The 22,032-nt window shown below is 36.8% G+C and overlaps 1 protein-coding gene across 1 annotated transcript in view; it reads right to left on the bottom strand.

Moving 5' to 3' along the window:
• The window catches only part of Polr3A (RNA polymerase III subunit A), a 427,591-nt gene that overhangs the window by 108,530 nt on the left and 297,029 nt on the right, over positions 1 to 22,032 (bottom strand). Inside the window, exon 28 of the mRNA XM_090415517.1 lies at positions 6,466 to 6,551. Within this exon, the coding sequence (XP_090271643.1) occupies positions 6,466 to 6,551 (86 nt within the window). The remainder of the gene's footprint in view (positions 1 to 6,465; positions 6,552 to 22,032) is intronic.

Below are 22,032 nucleotides of genomic sequence, written 5' to 3'. Positions count from 1 at the left end.
TCTGTTTAAATTCTAGAAGGCCACAGTTTTCTCCACGATACTCAAATTGCTTCAGGTTTGAGGATTCCCAAGCAACATCGATTGAGAATGCTACATCCTTCAAATTTATATTTTTTATTGATGTGGTAACATCATAATTTTGGGAAATTACATTTAAAAGCAGGTCTTTACGATCTTTTAATTTAATGGATTGTATTACTTTCTGATCCATTGGTTGCAACAATAGAGTACAGTTTGGAGGCAAAATAATAGTACACAAAATAATAATATATAATAAATATAATAAAAATAATAAATAAAACTTTTTTTTCTTTCAAACCGCAGTTCGGATTACTGGAGGGTTCGGACTAAAGAGGTTCGGATTAGTGAGATACCACTGTATTTATCATGTTAAATCCTGAATAAAGAATTTATTTGTAAAGCTCTCCATTCAGGATCTAACATTACCATTAGGAAGGCATGTTACTAAGATGTCTAGGAAGGGTAAACTATTGTTATTTTCCTTTTCTGTCATACACTGGGATTCTTGGATGTAAGCTATTGAGGTGACTGAGGAAGGAGTCTAATGTTTCTGGGCCAAATAGAGAATACATCATTTACATATCTTAGCTTGATAGAAGGTTTGAGAGGGCCTGAGTCTATGGCTTGTTTTTCAAAATTTTCCATGTAAATTTGGCAAGAGGTGGTGAGAAGGGGGAAACCCACCGTGGTTCCCTCTATCTGTTTGTAAATTTCTTCCAAGAAAAATAACCAGAATTGATGGCAAAGCAATATCTAAGATAAAATAAAATAAAAAGATCTAAGATATCATAAGGAAAAATGTTTTTTTTTAAGAGTATTAAGGTGTCATTTAAGGGAATATTGGTAAACAGTAAGGTGATTTCAAAGCTTACCAATATATATATATATCTGTATTATTTAGTTAGATTTTGAATCAAGGTTTTAAAAATGGGTAGAGTTTTTTATATAGGATGTGGTAAGTTCAGTGGGGGGAAGAGAGTTAGCCAGCTGCTTTGAGAGTTTGTAGCATGGTGCATCAGTGGCATCTATTATAGGTCTTAGGGTAGAATTAGGTTAACCATATATATGAGGAACAAGAATCAAAAGGTTTGAGTTTTTTGTAATGTTGGATGGCCAGGAGGATACTTTTTTTTAAGTAAGTTTTTTAATTTTTTAACTTGCATTTTTGTGAGATTGTGCTCTAGTGGAATGTTAGCTAAAACATGATATCCTCCCAGCACTTAAGCCTCAACAAACAGGCTATAAGAGTTCAGAGATGAAGGAAGGTATGTATAATTAATTAATTTATTTAAAAATAAATAAAAATATGAAAATTTATAACTAATTAACAGCAATCACATCTCAAAACTAGTTTTGAGAAGTGATTGCTGTTAATATTCTTCTTGTGCATTTTCCAAAGGCCAAAGAACAAGATAAAAAAAGTCTAATGAGATATGAAGTACTGCAGTACCACAACAGTGCAAGACTATAAAACACAATGTAGGACAACACTATGTCTAAATAATATCAGCAATCTGGAACAGAAACTGTGTTCATCTACCCTATAGCTCTAAACTTATCCAAAAAAATGTTTCTAAAAATCAAAACATAAAGGAAGAATGAAACATATATTCAATAAAACAATTTTTTTGTTTATATTTAAAAATTATTATTATTATTATTTGACACCGCCAGAGAGTCTAAAGACTAATCGAGGGAAGGCATCTACTCTACAACTCTCTAATTTCCACCACCCACAATCCACCAACTACATCAATGCCATCTACTGCCTACCACTACCCACTAGTATTTTCACAAACAATCACAAACATCCAAGCCCATTGCGGGACTCGAACCAACAGCCTTTTGGCTGGAGAGAGGATACGCTATCCACTCGACCAACCGGGCCAGCTGTTTTTCTGCAGCCAATACTGCAGATAATATCATGCACTTTCAATTGAATTGTTGTTTTCTCTGTCTCTCTCTCTCTCTCTTTTTTTTTTTTTTGTGCTTTCCAATAATTATATTAACTTTGTAGAAAATTTTACAAATAAAAACATTTAAATTAAAAGTGAGTGATTCCAGTAATAATATTTTAAGATTTATTCAAAAAAAAATTCTGTTTAATCCTCTTAAACAATAACTTAGTGGTGAATGTTTAACTAGTTTAAAGAGAAAATAATATTGTTTTGTGCAACAAACTTCCAGAATTTGATGAAATGATTGGATAAATTTTCTTGTGTAGAGGCTTAAGTGCTGTGAGAACATTATATTGGAGGTTTAATGGATTTTTTACAACACTCAAAAAGAATTAAATTAGAATTTAATGCTTCCTATATTTCGTCCTAGTCACTAGGACATCTACGGGGATTACAAAAACAATTAATGTAACATGCATACAAAAACTTACAATACTAAGCCCAACCACATGGGTGACACTAAAGTCCTATCTAGGTGGAGCGCCCTCTAAGGGCGGTAGTAGGTGGCCTGGAATGTAAGGTGGGACCTCTGGTGATGAGTGTTTCCCAAATCTTCGGAAGCTTAATGCAACCGTATTTGTTAAGATTTGGTTGGTTTCTGAGAGCTGCTGCTGCTTCTAAGAAAAGTCTCTCTTTCTTGAATTTGCTGTGGTGGAGGATGGTGGTTTTCTTCCATGATACTCTGTGGGTGGTGTCCAAAACATGGTCAGCCAAGCCTGAATGGCCATAGTTGTGTTTAACGATGTACGACTTGTGTTCCTCCAGGCGGATGGATGCTGATCTGCCTGTCTGTCCAAAGTACGCAAGCTTACAGGAACAGGGTACTTTGTAAACTCCAGGCAGAGAGAGAGGAGGGAGCTGATCTTTCGTAGAACGGATAAGGGTAGCAAGTTTGCGGTAGGACTTATATGCTGTGTGTAGGTTATACTTTTTTAGTATCTTGGCTATTTTTTCCGAGGTGCCTCGGATGTAGGGTATGGTGATGGCATTTTTAAAATCTTGTTGACGAGAGGTACGGGGAATGGGGGAGGAATTGATTATTTTTTTGATACTGTGTTCGCTGTAGCCATTGGAGAGGAAAGTTCTGTGTATGTGGTTAAGCTCAGTAGTGAGGGCGGTTCCACTGGAACAAAGATTGTGGGCTCTCTTGGTAAGGGTTTTAATGATGCCATATTGTTGTGAGGGGTGGTGGTGGGAGAGTTTGTGAATGTATCTGCCTGTGTGTGTGTGGGTTTTCTGTATACAGTGAAGGCAAGTGTATCATTAGGCAGGCGTGTGACTAAGGTGTCTAGGAAGGGTAAACAATTGTTCTTTTCCTTTTCCATAGCAAACTGAATTCTTGGATGTAGGCTATTGAGATGACCGAGGAAGGAGTCTAACGTGTCTGGGCCATGAGGCCAAATGGAGAACACATCATCTACATATCTTAGCCAGATAGAAGGTTTGAGTGGGGCTGAGTCTATGGCTCATTTTTTGAAATATTCCATAAAGAAATTGGCAAGGGGGGTGAGAAGGGGGAACCCATGGCGGTTCCTTCTATCTGCTTGTAGATTTTGTTATTCCAAGAGAAATACCCAGAGTTGATGGCAAAGGAAAAGAGATCTAAGATGTCAGAGGGGAAAACGTTTTCTAAGAGATATAAAGTGTCAGTTAAGGGAATATTGGTAAACAAAGAGGAGATATCAAAGCTTACTAATATGTCTGTATTGTTCAAGGTTAAATTTTCTGCGAGGGCTTTAAAGTGGGTCGAGTTTTTTATATAGGAAGCTGAATTTTCAGTGAGGGGGGGGGGGGGGGGACAGAGAGTTGGCCAGCTGTTTAGACAGTCTGTAACAAGGTGCATTGGTGGCATCTACTATAGGTCTGAGTGGGGAATTGGACTTGTGGATTTTTGGTAAACTGTATATTCGGGGGTGACGGGAGCGGAAAGGTTTGAGTTTTTTCGTGACGTCAGGGGGCCAGGAGGATACTTTTTTAAGTAAGTTTTTTAATTTCTTAACTTGGGTTTTTGTGGGGTCGTGTTCTAGCAGGTAGCGCGATTGCGGAGGATAATGTTCATTTTACGATTGTATTCGCTGATATTAAGAACAACTGTGGCATTACCCTTATCCGCTCTGGTGATGACGATACTTTTTGCTTTGCGTAGTTTCTGGAGAGTCATGCGTTGGGCATAAGATAAGTTACTTTTAGGAGGCGAAGAGTGAGCGAGGATGTTGGCTACGTCGAGTCTGATGTTGTTGGCTACCTCCGACGGTAAGCGACCGATCCCCCATTCGACGTTAACCATTACATCGAGCACCGGCACTTCTTTCGGGGCAACGGCAAAATTACGGCCGAGGCCAAGGGCGCTGACGGCATCCTCATTGAGCCTTTTGGAAGAGAGGTTTATTACTGTCTGGAGCGGCTGAATTTGTGGTTGTGGTTTGTCTTTAACCAGGTTGCTGTATTTCTTGACGTGTTTGTTTTTTATTTTTTGAAATTCTCTCTGTGTGGAAGTTTCCGAAATGTCAGAGAGAATCGACCAAAGTTCAGGGTTAAGAACGGTGGAGAGAGCTCTGACTGTAAGGAGCCAATGGCGGCGTTCGTCACTGCGAGGGCGGCACGAGTAGAGGCGATTTGTTCGCGTAGTAATGCTAGGCTGGCACGTGTATATATACGGAGTGCTTTTTTGGAATGGAAATTGGTCTTCATTTTAACACATTTCGGTATCACTCTTGTATCCCGACATCTTTTTAAAAAGGCCAGCCTATTTAGTTGTCTAGATAGTCGTAGTTTTGACTTACCGTATTGCTTGGATTTACGTGTTAAATCTTCTCCATGGATGATTAGAATTCTTGTGTAGAGACTTAAGTGCCTCTACACAAGAATTCTAATCTGGAAATTCAGCTTCCGATATAAAAAACTCGACCCACTTTAAAGCCCTCACAGAAAATTTAACCTTGAACAATACAGACATATTATTAAGCTTTGATATCTCCTCTTTGTTTACCAATATTCCCTTAACTGACACTTTATCTCTCTTAGAAAACGTTTTCCCCTCTGACATCTTAGATCTCTTTTCCTTTGCCATCAACTCTGGGTATTTCTCTTGGAATAACAAAATCTACAAGCAGATAGAAGGAACCGCCATGGGCTCCCCCCTCTCACCCTCCCCTTGCCAATTTCTATATGGAAGATTTCGAAAAATGAGCCATAGACTCAGCCCCACTCAAACTTTCTATTTGGCTAAGATATGTAGATGATGTGTTCTCCATTTGGCCTCATGGCCCAGACACGTTAGACTCCTTCCTCGGTCATCTCAATAGCCTACATCCAAGAATCCAGTTTACTATGGAAAAGGAAAAGAACAATTGTTTACCCTTCCTAGACACCTCAGTCACGCGCCTGCCTAATGATACACTTGCCTTTACTGTATACAGAAAACCCACACACACAGGCAGATACATTCACAAACTCTCCCACCACCACCCCTCACAACAACATGGCATCATTAAAACCCTTACCAAGAGAGCCCACAATCTTTGTTCCAGTGGAACCGCACTCACTACTGAGCTTAACCACATACACAGAACTTTCCTCTCCAATGGCTACAGCGAACACAGTATCAAAAAAATAATCAATTCCTCCCCCATTCCCCGTCCCTCTTGTCAACAAGATTTTAAAAATGCCATCACCATACCCTACATCCGAGGCACCTCGGAAAAAATAGCCAAGATACTAAAAAAGTATAACCTACACACAGCATATAAGCCCTACAGCAAACTTGCTAACTTGCTACCCTTATCCGTTCTATGAAAGATCAGCTCCCTCCTCTCTCTCTGCCTGGAGTTTACAAAGTACCCTGTTCCTGTAAGCTTGCGTACTTTGGACAGACAGGCAGATCAGCATCCATCCGCCTGGAGGAACACAAGTCGTACATCGTTAAACACAACTATGGCCATTCAGGCTTGGCTGACCATGTTTTGGACACCACCCACAGAGTATCATGGAAGAAAACCACCATGCTCCACCACAGCAAATTCAAGAAAGAGAGACTTTTCTTAGAAGCAGCAGCAGCTCTCAGAAACCAACCAAATCTTAACAAATACGGTTGCATTAAGCTTCCGAAGATTTGGGAAACACTCATCACCAGAGGTCCCACCTTACATTCCAGGCCACCTACTACCGCCCTTAGAGGGCGCTCCACCTAGATAGGACTTTAGTGTCACCCACGTGGTTGGGCTTAGTATTGTAAGTTTTTGTATGCATGTTACATTAATTGTTTTTGTAATCCCCGTAGATGTCCTAGTGACTAGGACGAAATATAGGAAGCATTAAATTCTAATTTAATTCTTTTTGAGTGTTGTAAAAAATCCATTAAACCTCCAACATAATGATTGGATAAGTATCCAATCAGGAGGATAAGCATCCAATCAAGAGAAGGAAAAACCCTCCTGTTTCTTTTTTTCTGTACTTTTGACTTAATCACTTGTGTATAAACAATTACCTGGAGGGACTTTCTTCTTTCGTTCTGGTATTCGGTACTGCTTTCTAACTTTTTCTACCTGAACCGCATACTCAAAAATGAAATTTCTAAAAAAAAAAGTAAAAATCAAAAGTTACAAATTTTTTCAGTAGCATTAATTTTTTTTTTTTTACTATTAATGTAATCATATATGTATAAAGCAGTTTATTCCAAGTGTTGAATACATTTTTCTACAGAATCAATACTAATAGATATTCCTGTACAACACAGAGTGATGACAAATGATGTAAGTGATTACAAAAATTTATTTATAAAAAAGACAAACCTATATTTCTTTATTTATATATATATATATATTTATTTATATAAATAAAAAGACAAGCCTATAACATGTAAACAGTAACTCTTAAATTATTTCTTACACATACTATTTCATGTATGAGTAAGAAATAATTTTTCACTTTAAAATGACTCATTTTATGTTTGTGCTTCAGAAACATAAATGAAGAATAAATAATCTGATAGTTTGGGAAAAAGAAGAATGGCTGTGAATTCACAATGCGTCAAAGCACTTTGGGATGGAAACTAGAGACCATGTATTACTTAGATGTAACTTTGCTGGAAGATGAGGCTAGAGATTAAGATGGACACAGAGCTGAAATTCAGAGGACATAATATAAAAGTTGACAAAATGGCTCAAAGGATCGTTGGTTGTTAATAAACACGTGGATAATTAAGCACAGATTTGGCCACTTAAGAATCTTAGGAATATGGACATCATCATCATCATCAAATTCCTGACATGTACCCTCAAGGGGTGTACAGGATATGATAGTACTACATGAAAAATTGACATCATTACTAACTTCCTATCTACAATTTTCCTCCAAATCAGTCTGTTCCTTGTCAAGACTCCAACATTATCAGATCTTATATTTCTATCATCTAAGGCACTTTGTACCGTATCAATCCACCTATATCTTGGTCTTCCTCTGGATCCTTTTGCTGCCAACCTGGCAGAGAACACTTGTTTTGCTAATCTTTCTTCGCCCATTCTGTTTAGGTGACCATACCACCTGAGATTAGCTCTGCTAATGCATTCCTGGATGCTGACAATGTCAAGTTCTTTCCTAATATCCTCATTTTTAATATGATAATGCCATTGATGACATCTGTTGATGCCTCTAATCTTTCTCAGGACCTCTCATATCTGCGGTCTCTAGTCTTTGGTCAAGTGTTTTACTTCTGACCAAGCTCTCAGATCCATAAGTTAAAACTGGTTTGAACATTGTCTTGTATAGAGCTAATTTAGTGTTCCGACCAATTTCTCTCTTATTCCATAAGAATTTATTCAATTAACTTCCTACCATACCAGCTTTGTTGATTCTGTTGTCTATTTCCATATTTAATTTACCATCTTCACTAAAAATCGTGCCTAAGTAGCTGAAATGTTTTACTTGTTCCACAAGTTCCCCGTTCACAACACAGTTGACATTTTCAACAATTCTACCTATTTTCATTGTCTTTGACTTTTTAATGCTGACCTTCATACCATATCTATTACAACAGTTATTCAATTTAGTCAGAGAATCTTGCAAAAACTAGCAGCGGATTCATTTAGAAGTATAACATCATCCGCATAAAGCAAAGAGCTAACATTAACATCTCTAATTCTGATATCATGTTTAATACCACTTCCCTTCATAATGTGATCCATATAGATAATGAATAACAGAGGGGATAATGTACATCCTTGTCTCACACCAGATTAACATTAAACCATCTTCCTGTACTTCCTTCAATTCTAACTGCTGACTTACAACTCAAATAAAGACTAAGTATTGCTTGGTATAATGCCCCATTGACACCATATAACTGTAGTGTTTTGAATAGCTTCTCTCTTGGCACCTTGTCATATGTCTTTTCCAGATCGACAAAACTTAAATATAGATCTTTGTTATATTCCCATGATTTCTCCACTATTTGTAATAAAGTGAAGATCTGATCATGACAGCTTCTATTTAGCCTGAATCCAGCTTGTTCTTCACCAAGCTTTTCTTCCACAATTCTTCTCAACCGTTTCTCAAGTATACTTACATAGATCTTGCCAGGAACACTCACTAGCGAAATACCTCTGTAATTCTGTCATTCAGTTGTATTTCCCTTTTTATATATGGGTACTATGAGAGCTCTACTCCAATCATCGGGAATTTGTCCCTCTGTCCAGGCTTTCTGAACTATGCAATGCAGTCACTGTAAGATTTTTATACCACCATAATTTAGCATTTCTGGTCGAATATCATCTACTCCTGCTGCCTTTCCACATTTCAAGCCTTTGATGGCTTTTCTACTTCAAGTATGGATATGTATTCCTGACTGCCTGGTCAGTGTTTTTTACCACTGTGCTGTCATCACTGTTTGTTTCATTTAGCAGTTTTTCTTTTACAGCACTCTTTCCTCCATTCCTAAGCTTCTTCAAGAACCTCCAGAATATTTTGCCACCTTCTTGATATTTATTTTCCATATTCTTGCCAAAGTCCTCCCATGACTTTTGTTTAGCTAGTTTTACACAGTATTTAGCATTCTTGCATTTGTCTCTATATTCTCTAAGAGCACAAGCTGACTTATTTGACAGGAACTTTTGATATGCTTTCTTCTTTTCCTTCACTGCCTCTTTAACTTCCTGTGTCCACCAGGGAGTTCTGATTTTTTTATCCTTGCAGACAACCTCACCACATGCCTGCCTGGCAGAATCAATCAATGTTTTCTTCAGAGTTTGCCTGAATCTCCAAGGTTTGATTCCTGTTCTCAAACTCTTTCAGTTTTTCTTCAATAATCTTTGTGTATTTTAGTCTGTAGTTCACATCTGAGAGCTTCTCAACTTTTATTCGCTTTAAAACTTTCTTACATGTTATTCTTTACAATATGAAATTCAATTTTATCCTGCTCAAGACTAAATAGTGATCACTTCCAATTTCAAATCCTCTGTACACTCTGGTGTCCTGCACATCACTATCAACAATAACATAGTCAATGAGACTTTTCTTATTCCTAGCCTCTTCTCTCCATGTAAATTTGTACACATTTTTATGTTGGAACATGGTGTTAGTAATAACCAGTCCATGTCCTGAGCAGAAATCCAACAGATGTTTGCCATTATGAAATAAATATATGTATATAAAATGAAAAATATATATACTTAATCTTATAAACATCCTTCTCCATTTTAGTGCACTTTCCATCCAGAACAAAAATAAACCCAAAGATCTAATCAACAATAGCACATACTATGGTAAATTTGTTCAAACTAATGAAAAATCTCTGCTGAAGTCCAAGAGCATCAGCTATGTTAAAGTCTATTCATTATAACAAATCATTCCTTTGGGTTATATATATTCACCACATCATTCTTTAAGAAATAAAACTTTTCCACATACTATCTTATTTTAAAGTTTCCATATGGCAATTGGAAAAATGATGGTACGTTACTCTCTTCAATTGGAAAAGGCCTAATTTCAATTCTCATCATGACGAGAGGAATCTTTATATGGGCTTTTTTCAATTGCAGGTGAGTTGTCTGATCTCATATGGAGGTAGCAGGATTTTTACTCCCAGAAACTCAGCTTTTTCATAACGAGTACAGACAAACAAATCAATACAAACAAATTGGCCTTGAGAACACATGCAATTTACAGACAAAAAATACTAGTGGTTGGCAGTAGATGGTGTTGGTATGGATGACAATAGTAGTGGCAATTATGTGTAGTTGGTAGATGAAGTGGTGAAGGCAGACAGTTGAAGAGTTTAGCATCCTTCAAGTCCTTGGACTCCCTGGAAGTGTATATATATATATATATCTGTACACATTACACAGAATAGTTCTATAATAATGAATGTAAAAGTTAGACATTCGCCTCTTTTAAATCAGTCCACTATACCATTTTTTCTGCATATCTGCATATTCAAGAGGATACGTATGTTATTATGAACAAGTTCGAAGAAGAATATACCAGAGGCAGGACTAGAGATTCAGATCAAGGAGGGGAGGTCTTAGTTAGTGAAGCAATGTTTCAGTTGTCCTTTTCAGCCTGATTCAGATTTCATTATGGAAAACCTGGTCCACTCAGTGGTTTCCTCATATGCTTCAACATATGTTACAAATATCATTTATGCTTCTCTACATTCTTATAAACTCAAATGGCCAACTTTGATTCAACTCATTAAGATGAGAAATAGATGATTTATCACAATAATAAGCATAATCAACATTGGTTAGTGGCCACTACAGCTAAGAGCTAGTCTTCACAAAGCAAAGAGCTTGTTGTGCATTCAAAAGGCATTTGATATGATTTATATCGGACTGTGCCTAATAAAACTATCTGCGGAAAGAAATGAGATACATGAGAAAAACAGATAAAAAGAGAAATGATGACATATTGAAAGAATTAAACCAAACACCAATAATGGAAACAACAGAAAATACAAAACCAAATGGAAATAACATCTAGAACAAATGGCACATGATAGAATACCCAGAAAGATGAACTACAAATCTATCAAAAAAAAAAAACAGGCAGACCAATGAAATACAGTGGTGCCTCGTAGTTCATATTTAATTCATTCCAGAAACCTGTTTGAACTATGAATTGTTCGAAGTCCGAATCAAGATTTTACATAAGAAATAATGGAAAGCGATATAATCCGTCCCCATATCCAAAAAAATTCAATAATTTTTTTATTTTATCTATTTTAGGTTTTTTAATTAATAACTTAGAAAAAATTAAACAAAATAATCTTATATTTATTTTATTAATTTTAATTATTACAACATAAAAATAACAGTGAAGAATTTTTTTTAATATAAAAATCACAAAGATGAAAATAATGCTCCCATTGTTAAGTGTCTTCTTTCTGCTTCTTAGCTGCAGTTGAGAATGCTGATTCACATTGTCTTTTTTCTGCAAATCTATCTGATGTTGTTTGGCACTGAAGATTTTCTTTGATATTTTTAAAATAACCCATCACATTGTCATCGAATAAGTTGATATTCCTAGTCACTACTGTCTTATTAGGGTGCCATTTTTCCACAATAGCTTGTGTTTTAACCCAAACAGAGAACAATTCTTGAAGGTTGGCATTGGAAATGCATCCTTTGGCATCCTTCTCTTCCATAAAAATTTCTTTTTCCACTTCTTTTTGTTATTGATCGTGAAGATGTTGAAGTTCTTCTGTGCTGAGTTCGGTTTTATAATCATCTATTAACTTCTCTACATCCTGATCACTCACCTCTAATCCCATAGCTTTACCCAAAGACACAATTTCATTTACAACAGACTCTCCTTCACAGCTTACTACTTCCCTGACTGAAATACAATCTAGCCAGTTTTTTCCAAGCAGAAATCATTGTTTTAATAGAAACTTCTTTCCATGCCTTATCGATGATCCTTAAGTAATGAAGAATGTTGTAATGCTCTTTCCAAAATTCTTTAAGAGTCAGTTCTGTGGCACTGGTTATTTCAAAGCACTTTTGAAACATAGCCTTAATACGGTTTTTTGACGTTTGAAATCACTTGCTGGTCCATGGATTGTATGATAGAAGTGGTATTGGGGGACAAAAACTTTATCTTGATGAAACTGAATTCACCAACTAAATCCTCCTCTAAATTTAGGGGATTGTCCATCACTAGAAGAGCATTTAATGGTAGATTTTTTTCAGTAAGATAAGCTTTTACATTGGGAGTAAATTCTTGATAAATCCACACAGCGAAAAACTCTCTGGTAACCCACGCTTTTGTGTTGGTCCTCCATATAACACCGAATTTGCTCTTTATGACATTGTTCTTTTTAAAAACGCTTGGATTTCAGAATGGTAAACGAGCAAAGGCTTTATCTTACAGTCTCCACTAGCATTACCACAAAGCAGCAAAGTAATTCTATCTTTCATAGGTTTATATCCTGGTGACCTCTTTTCTTCTTTTGTGATATAGGTCCTTTTCGGCATTTTTTACAAAAAAAGATCTGTTTCATCACAATTAAAAATCTGTTGAGATAAAAATCCCTCACTATCACGTACTCCTTAAGGGATTTTACAAATTTATGCTTCTTCTACATTGGCACTCGCAGCCGCTCCGTGTATGACAACACTATGGATCCCAGTTCGTTTTTTGAATTTATTGAACCAGCCTCTACTTCCTTTAAACTCCCCATTTTCAGTACTGGTCTCAGGTGTGCTTTTCTTAAGTTCACTATGCAGATGTTTGGCTTTCTCACAAATAATTCTCTCAGTAATAATGTCACCATGTAATCGCTTCTCGTTTATTCACATTAAAGGAGTTTTTCCATCTCTTCAATAACATGTGATCTTCTGGAAGTCAATGTTGTCACACCTTTGGCCACATTTGCTGCTTTTATTGCTTCCTTATTCTTAAGAATGCTACTTATCGTTGACTTTGATATTTTAAAATCGTCGCCAGATCCGTCAAACGTGTACCTCTTTCGTGTTTCACAATAATTTCTTTTTTCATCTCAATTGTCGATATTACAACTTTTCTTTTAGGTTTTGTTCTTTTTACATTCTTGGATGCCATGGGCAATAAAGAAAATGCCAAAAACAGTTACAAATTCTCTACACCAATGTATCGCGCAATGACTAGGTTGTGTAAAGTAAGGGACAACGCACAGCAGACTGAGACAGATACACACTGCACAGGCACGGAAGTGAGTGAGGGAAATTAGTGGGGGAGAAGCATGCCCAATGGCATGCCGAAACTGTCTAATGCTATATGACTCTGAGTTCCTGGACTATAGAACTTAGAAATGCCATTCGAACTGCGAATCAAATTTCTTGCGTTCTCAAGCGTTTGAACTCTGGAAGGTTCGAAGTTAGAAGCGTTCAAAGTATGAGGCACCACTGTACTGGGATGAGACTGAAACAGGCAACCTCACCTAAATTAGTGAAAATAACTATCTGCTGAAGTATACAGTTTGCAACAGCAAGAAACACATTCTTTTCCAATCACAAATGCTTCATTTTTTGTCAAAATGCACATTTCCTCATACTGCCCACATCTAGTACCAGAACATTCCATACTAATCAGACTTCACACCATCAGATTACCTAGTTTCAAAAGTCTACAATACTATCTCAACAGTAAAGAAAGGAAATCTTAAAAAGTGGAAAGAAATCAAGAAAATTTCCTTTACCACTAATATAATACTCTTGCTTTTAAAAACCTAAAGGATTATTATTATTATACAGGCCTTATCCATGTGATCAGAAGACTCAGTGCTAAAGATCCATTATCCACACAATACCTATCATATCTTTCCTTAAAGTCAATCACTAACAAAGAACTAAACCAACTATGGCAAACCCATTCACCACCCCCCACCCAAGTAGAAATTCTAGTCCTAACAAGTTTGATGATTACTACATCCTTACACAATTTTCATGGGTAAGCTCTCATTCTCTCAATTCTGCCATGTACTGAAAAAGGTTTTCAGTGTCAATCCTATAAAACCCCTTCAATAATTTAAATGCTTCCATCATGTCTCCTCTTGTTCACCTATCATAGCCAATTTTAGAAGTCCACAGACCATCAATCTAGAGAGGCATTCCATAGATTTGTCATGATCTCTGTCACTCACCTCTGGATCCTCTCCACCACTTCTTCATCCCCACAAAATTCGGGTGTCCAGATCTATACACAGTAGTCCAGATGCAACCTTATTAAAGCCTTATAAAGGGGAACATAACATCTCTATACCTGCTTGTTAGTGTGTGTTCTTAAACAACAATGTAATCTGGTGTGCTATTTTGACTACCTTTGTAATATACCCTATAAACTTTAATTCCTCCTGTCCACAATCATCCCAAAGTCCCTAGCCTAAGTTTACTGCAGTTCAATTCCATCAATGGAGTACAAAGCTTGTGATCTCTTCATCCCAAAGTGCATTACCTTACATTTAGCCACGTTAAACTGGCAGCCATTTATCTTTGACTATACAGCTAGTCTATTTAAGTCTTCCTGCACAAACTCTCATCACCTTCATTTACCACTACTCTTCCCAGTTTAGCATCATCAGCAAACAACTGAATATTTCCTGTCAAATCATTTCCTATATTATTAATGTAAAAATTAAACAACAGAGGACCAAGTACTGAGCTATGTTATACACCAGTGGTCACCTGCCTTCTCCTGGACTCAACTTCTCCATAAACCACTCTTTGATAACTGTCCATCAGCTGTCCTGTAAATCAAATCAAAACATTCCAAATTTATCCCCATCTGCCCCAATTTATACAACAGGATTCTATGCAGAATCCTGTCAAATGCCACTGTAATGTCTAGCAATATCACTGAGTGCTCATTATCCTTATCCAACTCTATTGTCACTTTATTGTAAAAAATAAAAGAATTACTAAGACAAGACCTACCCATCACAAAACCATGTTGTTCTTATAGAGTATCATTTTCTTATCCACCAGGCCCTGAATTACATATTTCACTCCAGTACCTTAACGACCACTAATGAGATGTTTGATTGGTCTATAATTTGCTATTTCTGAGTTGGAGCCTCCTTTATGCAGTGGAACTATTTTACCCTGTTTCCAACTTCCCAATACTGAGGTTTAAATTAAACAGCTTGATCAGGAGTTGATAATTCCCTTACACATTCATGTGTTACACAGGACCAATACAGGGGGTCCTCGACCTACGTAGTCCTTGACATGCGTCGTTTCAACTTTACGGCGGTAATCCCATAAATAATTTAAAAAATAAATTTCGACTTGAAGCAGTGCGATGTAAAATTCAAACATTGCGGGCAAACTTGTTCATGAACGTGGCAGAAGAATATGCCGTTACGTGCCATTTGCTTGGGAGAGGTGGCATCACTTAGGTCCCAGAATACACTCTTTGGGTACCACATGCTTTGTTTACATCCGCTCTCTCACTTTTTGTTTGTGTTTTTTTGTAACTTTTTACCCTTCAATATGGCTCCCAAACATAAGGCAGATTCTTCCGATGGCAGTGTGTCGAAGAAACAGAAAGTCATTACATTAGAAGTGAAATTAGACATTATTAAAAGGGCAAAAAATGGAGAAACGCCAATGAACATCAGCTGCACATTGAACTTAAGTCATACCACAGTCGGGACTATTATCAAGGATAAAGTTCGCATCCTTGAACACGTGAAAGGATTGGTGCCCATGAAATCGACTGTGATTACGAAAAAACGTAGTAGGCTCATGATTGAGGTGGAAAGGCTTCTTGTTCTTTGGCTGGAAGACCAGCATCAACGTCGTATCCCAATTAGCCTCATGTTAATTCAAGAAAAGGCGAAAAGATTGTTTGAGGGATTGAAAAGCGAAAGGGGGAGGGAACAGGTGCAGGTAAAGAGTTTAATGCTGGTAAAGGTTGGTTTATGCAGTTTAAGGCTCGGGACAATTTACATAACCTTAAGGTGCAAGGTGAAGCTGCTAGTGGTGATGATAAAGCAGCTGGTGAGTTTCCTGAGGAGTTGGCTGAGATAATAAGGGGGGGGGGGGGACTACAGTGCTCAAAAAGTGTTTAATGTGGACGAGACAGGCCTATTTTGGAAACGTATGCCTAATCGTACCTATATCGCCAACGAGGAGAAGGTAGGGAGATATAGGACATAAAGCTGGTAAGGAGAGACTGACTTTGCTTCTTGGGGCTAATGCTGCTGGCGACTTAAAACTGAAGCCCTTGGAAGCATTTGGAAGGGTCAACTGCATGTCATCTGGAGGTCCAATAAGAAGGCATGGGTGATACTTCAAATCTTCGAGGACTGGTTTACCAACTATTTTGTGCCAGAAGTTCAGAGGTACTGTACAGCCAAGGGTTTAGTGCTAGACAATGCCTCTGGTCACACTGCCCACTTGAATGACTTTCACCCTAATGTTAAGGTGGTTTACCTTCCACCAAACACCACAGCCTTTTTTGCAGCCTATGGACCAGGGTGTTATTGCTTTCTTTAAGGCCTATTATCTCTGCAGGACATTTGCTATGGCTTTCAGGGCAACTGAAAAAGGGAACTTAACCCTCAAAGACGTTTGGAAATCGCATAGCATTTATAATGCCATACAAAACATTGAGCATGCTTGGGATGAAGTGAAGCAGACAAATTTGAATGGTGTGTGGAAAAAACTGTGTCCTCAGTTTGTGAATGATTTCCATGGCTATGAGGAGACAGTTGAGGCTGTCACAGAGATGGTTGTTGCCCTGGGGAAGCAGATGAATTTGGAAGTGGAGGCCGAAGATGTCACAGAGCTTCTGGCATCTCATGGGGAGGAGTTGTCAGCAGAAGACCTCATTCAGAGAAGCAGCTAATTGAGGAGGAGGAAACGGTTCCAACCCCTGAACCCAGGAGATTCACCACCAAGGGCTTGGCAGAAGGTTTTGCCCTCATTGAGGATGGGCTGGCCAAGTTTGAGGCTGAGGATCCCAACACTGCTAGGTACACAAAGGTCTTCCGAGGGGTTATGCCTGCAGTGTTATAGGGAAATATACGAGGAGAAGAGGATGGTATCATTCCAGACTAGCCTGGAATGTTTTTTCACGAAGGTAGAGAGGCCTGCAGTAGGTGCTGGTACCTCAACTGTCTCTTCAACCACAGGATAAAAGGTAAAGAATTGTTTTCATTTTTTTTTTTTTTTTTTTTAATCACCTGTACAGAATGTACAGTTTCATTTGTCATTTTGGGGATTGTTCTCATTTTTATGTTTGATTTTTTATTACAGTTTCATTTTTGTCATTTTTCTGTACTATACAGTAATTATGTTCTCCCTTTCATTTTCCTATGGCCTAGTTCTGTTTCTTGATATATACGTATGACTTTAGGGTGTTTTAGGTCAGGTATGTAACTTAGGCTATGGTAATTCCGACTTGCATCAAAAATTGCCTTACGTCAGCCCGTAGGAACGAATCTCCGACGTAAATCGAGGACTATATACATCTAATCCCATGGCTGTGTTCGCATCGAGGTTCTGCAATATTTTAAACAAATCTATTTCTTCAACCAATATTCTCTCTTCATTCAATGTCTCATCCAGCATTGCAACATCACCAACTAGATGATACATCCTTGCAAAGTGATCACTCAGTAATTAAACTATTTGGTTTGTTCTGTTACCTCCTACTAGCACTTTTTAAAATCATCCTTCTACAGTCATTCCTCCTTTTACTTGCCACAGAGTGAAAGAACTCCGTTCAGATTTCTTTGGCTTGATCATCTTGATTTCTCTCATAATTAGACTACATTAAGGAAAATTATGGAGACAACTACCTTGTTAGAGCAAAACTTTAGTTTAATATAAACCAAAATGAACACTCGACGTTTCGACCTACATATCAAGGTCATCATCTGAAGCATACACATATATACAGACACAAGCTGCACTACACAATCTACATGGTTTGCTAAAGTTACTGACCAACCATTACAATTATTAACCTGACCTCTGGTGAAAAAAAATAAAAATAAAAAAATTTACTACATCAAAGCTAGAGTCTTATTATTATCTATTAGGTTACAAAATTAATCCGCTTCAGCCAATAGTTGAAGGAATAGACAGCCCTAATTATCACCTAGCCAAGAAATTAGCGTTAACACTCAAGAAGTTGGTAGGTCATTTCCCCCTCCTATATAAAGAACACACAACACTTTATAAACAAAATTAAAAACATAACACATGGTAAAGATGATTTATTAGTCAGTTTTGCCGTTTCTTCCCTTTTTCACAAATGTCCCAATCAGTTACACAATTCTCCTCCTACAGAACAAATTTTTGCCTGACATTATGGCTCTCTTTGTCCACGTACTACATTCTGGTTACTTCGCGTGGCAAAATAAATTTTACCTACAAAAAGAAAGTAGGGCCATGGATTCCTTTACTCTAAAACCCACAGTGTGGCCTAGATACGTTGATGATGTTTTCGTTATCTGGCCACACAGTCGACAAACATTAAACACATTCCTTAGCCACCTGTACAAACAACATGAACGCATATAATTTACCATCAAAATTGAAAATCAGAACTCGCTCACATTCCTGGATGCATTGGTCCACGTCTTCCTTCAGGCAGTCTATCCTTCGTGGTTTTACTGTAAACTGACACATACTGGCCAATGTATACATGCTAACTCATATCACCTATCGCAAAAATTTGGAGTCATTAACACCCTTAAAAACAGAGCTATAACAATTTGCTCTAATCAACAAGCTCTTAAACAAGAATTTAAGATTATTAGCAACACATTTATAAATAATCCTTTCTTCATTCATTTTAAAAATTTTTATGGAATTTACAACTGTGTTAAAAAACTTTTTTATTATCCCGACGTTTCGAACTTCACATCAAGATCATCATCTGGAGCGTACATAAGTATACAGAACAAACTGAGTTACATCATTAACTGTAAGCTAGAGAAACAATGATTTGATCACGTTATTCTACTGGTGTGACCTCTGGTGAATAAAAAAATAATAATAATAAAATAAAAATAAAAATAAAAAATAAAAAATAAATAAAATAAAATAAAATAAATTTTTTTTTTACATCAAGCTAAATTCTATTTTTACAATGACAGGAATAAACATTCTTTTAGATGGTTTTCTTTCAGAAACAATTGGTGTCCTATTTTAATATTACAATTCCTATTTTTTATTTACAATACTGGATTTTCTACAGTCCTGTTTATAGTTGTTCTTGGTGAGGAAGGTCGAATATATACCTTCCATATGTTTGGGATTTTTAAACCATCATTGTTGTTCAGATTGGGGTGGTTGCTGATAATCTCGCAGGCTTCCTTGAATTTCTATTCATACCATGTTCTAGTGTGATGTAGACAGCTAGTGATTTTCCAGTCAATTTCTGTGTAAGGTATTCAGGGCATGATCAGAAAGGCCAGCTTCACCATAATTATTATATTTAATGTGTCGTTTATGTTCTTTTTGTCTAATAGGAATAGTGCATCCTGTTTCTTCTATATATGGTATGTTGCAAGTGCAATAAATCCGGTATACTCCAGGGTGAGCTAGTGGAGGGAGTGGGTCTTTGGATGAGTTGAGTAAGTTTTTTAATTTTGCAGGAGGTTTAAAGGTGGCTTTGAGGTTGTACTTTTGTAGCTCTGTTTATTTTGTCTGATATTCCTTTAATGTAGGGAATGGTTATAGTTTTACTGTAGTCTGGTTTGTCTTTGTTTTTTATTGTGGCTTTGTAGAGAATTTTGTTTATAGTATTTTGGCTGTATCCGTTTTTTTGTAGGTTATTACTGATAATTTTAAACTCGTCTTTCAGTGCCTGTTCACTGGAACAAATCATCTGAGCTCTGTTTTTTAGCGTGTTGATGACACCTAGTTTTTGTGTTGGGTGGTGGTAGGAGTTTATGTGTATATATTGTCCCGTATGTGTCAGTTTTCGGTAAACAGTGAAGGAAAGATTGCCCGAGGGAAAAACGTGTGACAAGTGTATCTAGAAATGGAAGTGTGTTGTGTTTTTCAATTTCAATTGTGAACTGTATGCATTTGTGTTGTTTGTTTAGGTGGCTAAGGAATGTGTCTAATGTCTGGCAGCCATGGGACCAGATCGCGAAACATTGTCAACGTATCTAAGCCAGACTGGGTTTTAGAGGGGAGGAATCTAGGGCAAGTTGCTCAAAATGTTCCATGTAAAAGTTAGCAATAGGGGGGATAATGGCAAGCCCATGGTGCCTTCTTTTTGTAAGTAGAAGGCGTTTTGCCACACAAAATAACTCGACCGTAATACATGCGAAAAAAGCGCCGTGATATCTGGAGGGAATTTCTTTTGTAGGGGAAGGATTGTGTCATTGATTGGGACATTCGTAAAGAGGGCAGAGACGTCAAAACTGACTAATAAATCATCTTTTTCTAATGTAATGTCTTTGATGATGTTTATGAAGTGTTGTGTGTTTTTGATATAGGAGGGGTAATGACCTACCAACTCCTTGAGTGTTGCCGCTAATTTTTTGGCTAAGTGATACGTCGGGCTATCAATTCCTTCAACGATAGGTCTTAGCGGGGTGTTTTCTTTATGAATTTTTGGTAGCCCGTAAATTCTAGGGGAATGCGCGTAATGAGGGAACAGTTTTTTGATTGTATCTTTGGGCCATGTGGTAATTGATTTAAGTAGTTTCTCCATTTTGTTTTTTGTTCTGTTAGTTGGGTTGTAGTTAACTAGTTTGTATGTGTTATTGTCAGAGACCAGCAGATTCATTTTTTCTATATAAGTGGTACGGTTTAAAATGACAGTGGCATTTCCTTTATCGGCTCTGATTATTACTATGTTCGGATTTGTTTTAAGTGATTTTATCACTGTTAATTCATGTTTAGTTATGTTGCTTGTTATTGTTTTGTTATGGTTTAAAATGTTCGCAGTTCCTATACGTATTTTGTCTGCTATGTTATTAGGTATGAATCTTAGGCCTCTTTCCATATTACAAATAACTTCAAGTTTGTCTATCGTTTTTGGTGCTATAGCAAAATTTAAACCTTTGTTAAGTAGAGAGATTTTGTCTTTGTTTAGAGCATGGTTAGATAGGTTAATTATGTTATTGATACCTGTGGGTGATTGGTGGCTCCTGTTGTTTCTTGCTTCTGGTTGGTTGTTCTTGTTCACTGTGGCAAACTTTGAATATGGCAGCTGGGTTTGTCGTTCTTTTATTTTTTATTTTTATTTTATTATTTTTTTTTTTTTATTCACCAGAGGTCACACCAGTAGAATAACGTGATCAAATCATTGTTTCTCTAGCTTAAAGTTAATGATGTAACTCAGCTTGTTCTGTATACTTATGTATGCTCCAGATGATGATCTTGATGTGAAGATCGAAACGTTGGGATAATAAAAAAGTTTTTTAACACGGTTGTAAATTCCATAAAAATTTTTAAAATTTCTAAATAATGGCTATAACAAAAATACTATTAATGAAGTTCTTCATAAAACTTCATCAAAAAAAAATATAGATTACAGTAAAACCATAGCCATCCCATACATTAAAGGGTTATCAGAAAAAATCAATAGAATCCTACACCATTATAATCTCAATGCCACTTTTAAACCACCTATAAAATTAAAAAACATATTCAATTCCTCTAAGGATACTCTCCTCCCATTGGCACATCCTGGAGTTTATTGATCTACTGCACCTGTAACTTACCTTATATTGGTGAAACTGGACGTACAATCCCTATACGCAAAAAAGAACATAAAAGACATATTAAATATAACAATTTTGGTGAAGCAGGCATCTCAGATCATTCTCTCAACACCCTACACCAAATTGATTGGAAAAATACCTGCTCTTTACATCATACAAAAACCTGGTATGAAAGAAAATTTAAAGAAGCCTGTAAAATTCCGATTAACCTATCCTAATCTCAACAAATGGTGGCATAAAAATTCCAAGAATTTGGATGGCATATATTCAACCTACTTAATATCTAGCATACTTTAGGACTTTAAGCAATTTTCAGCTTTTATTAGAAACTATTCCATACCAATTGATTGAAATTTATATGTATAATCACATAGGTTTTTTTTTTTT

Source organism: Typopeltis vanoorti, chromosome 3 (assembly GCF_054136105.1).
Source record: "Typopeltis vanoorti isolate ZY-2024b chromosome 3, IOZ_Tvanoo_1.0, whole genome shotgun sequence".
Classification (NCBI taxonomy): Eukaryota; Metazoa; Arthropoda; class Arachnida; order Uropygi; family Thelyphonidae; genus Typopeltis; species Typopeltis vanoorti.
Note: the sequence above shows the minus strand (reverse complement) of the source record. Positions and strands in the feature narration are given on the sequence as shown.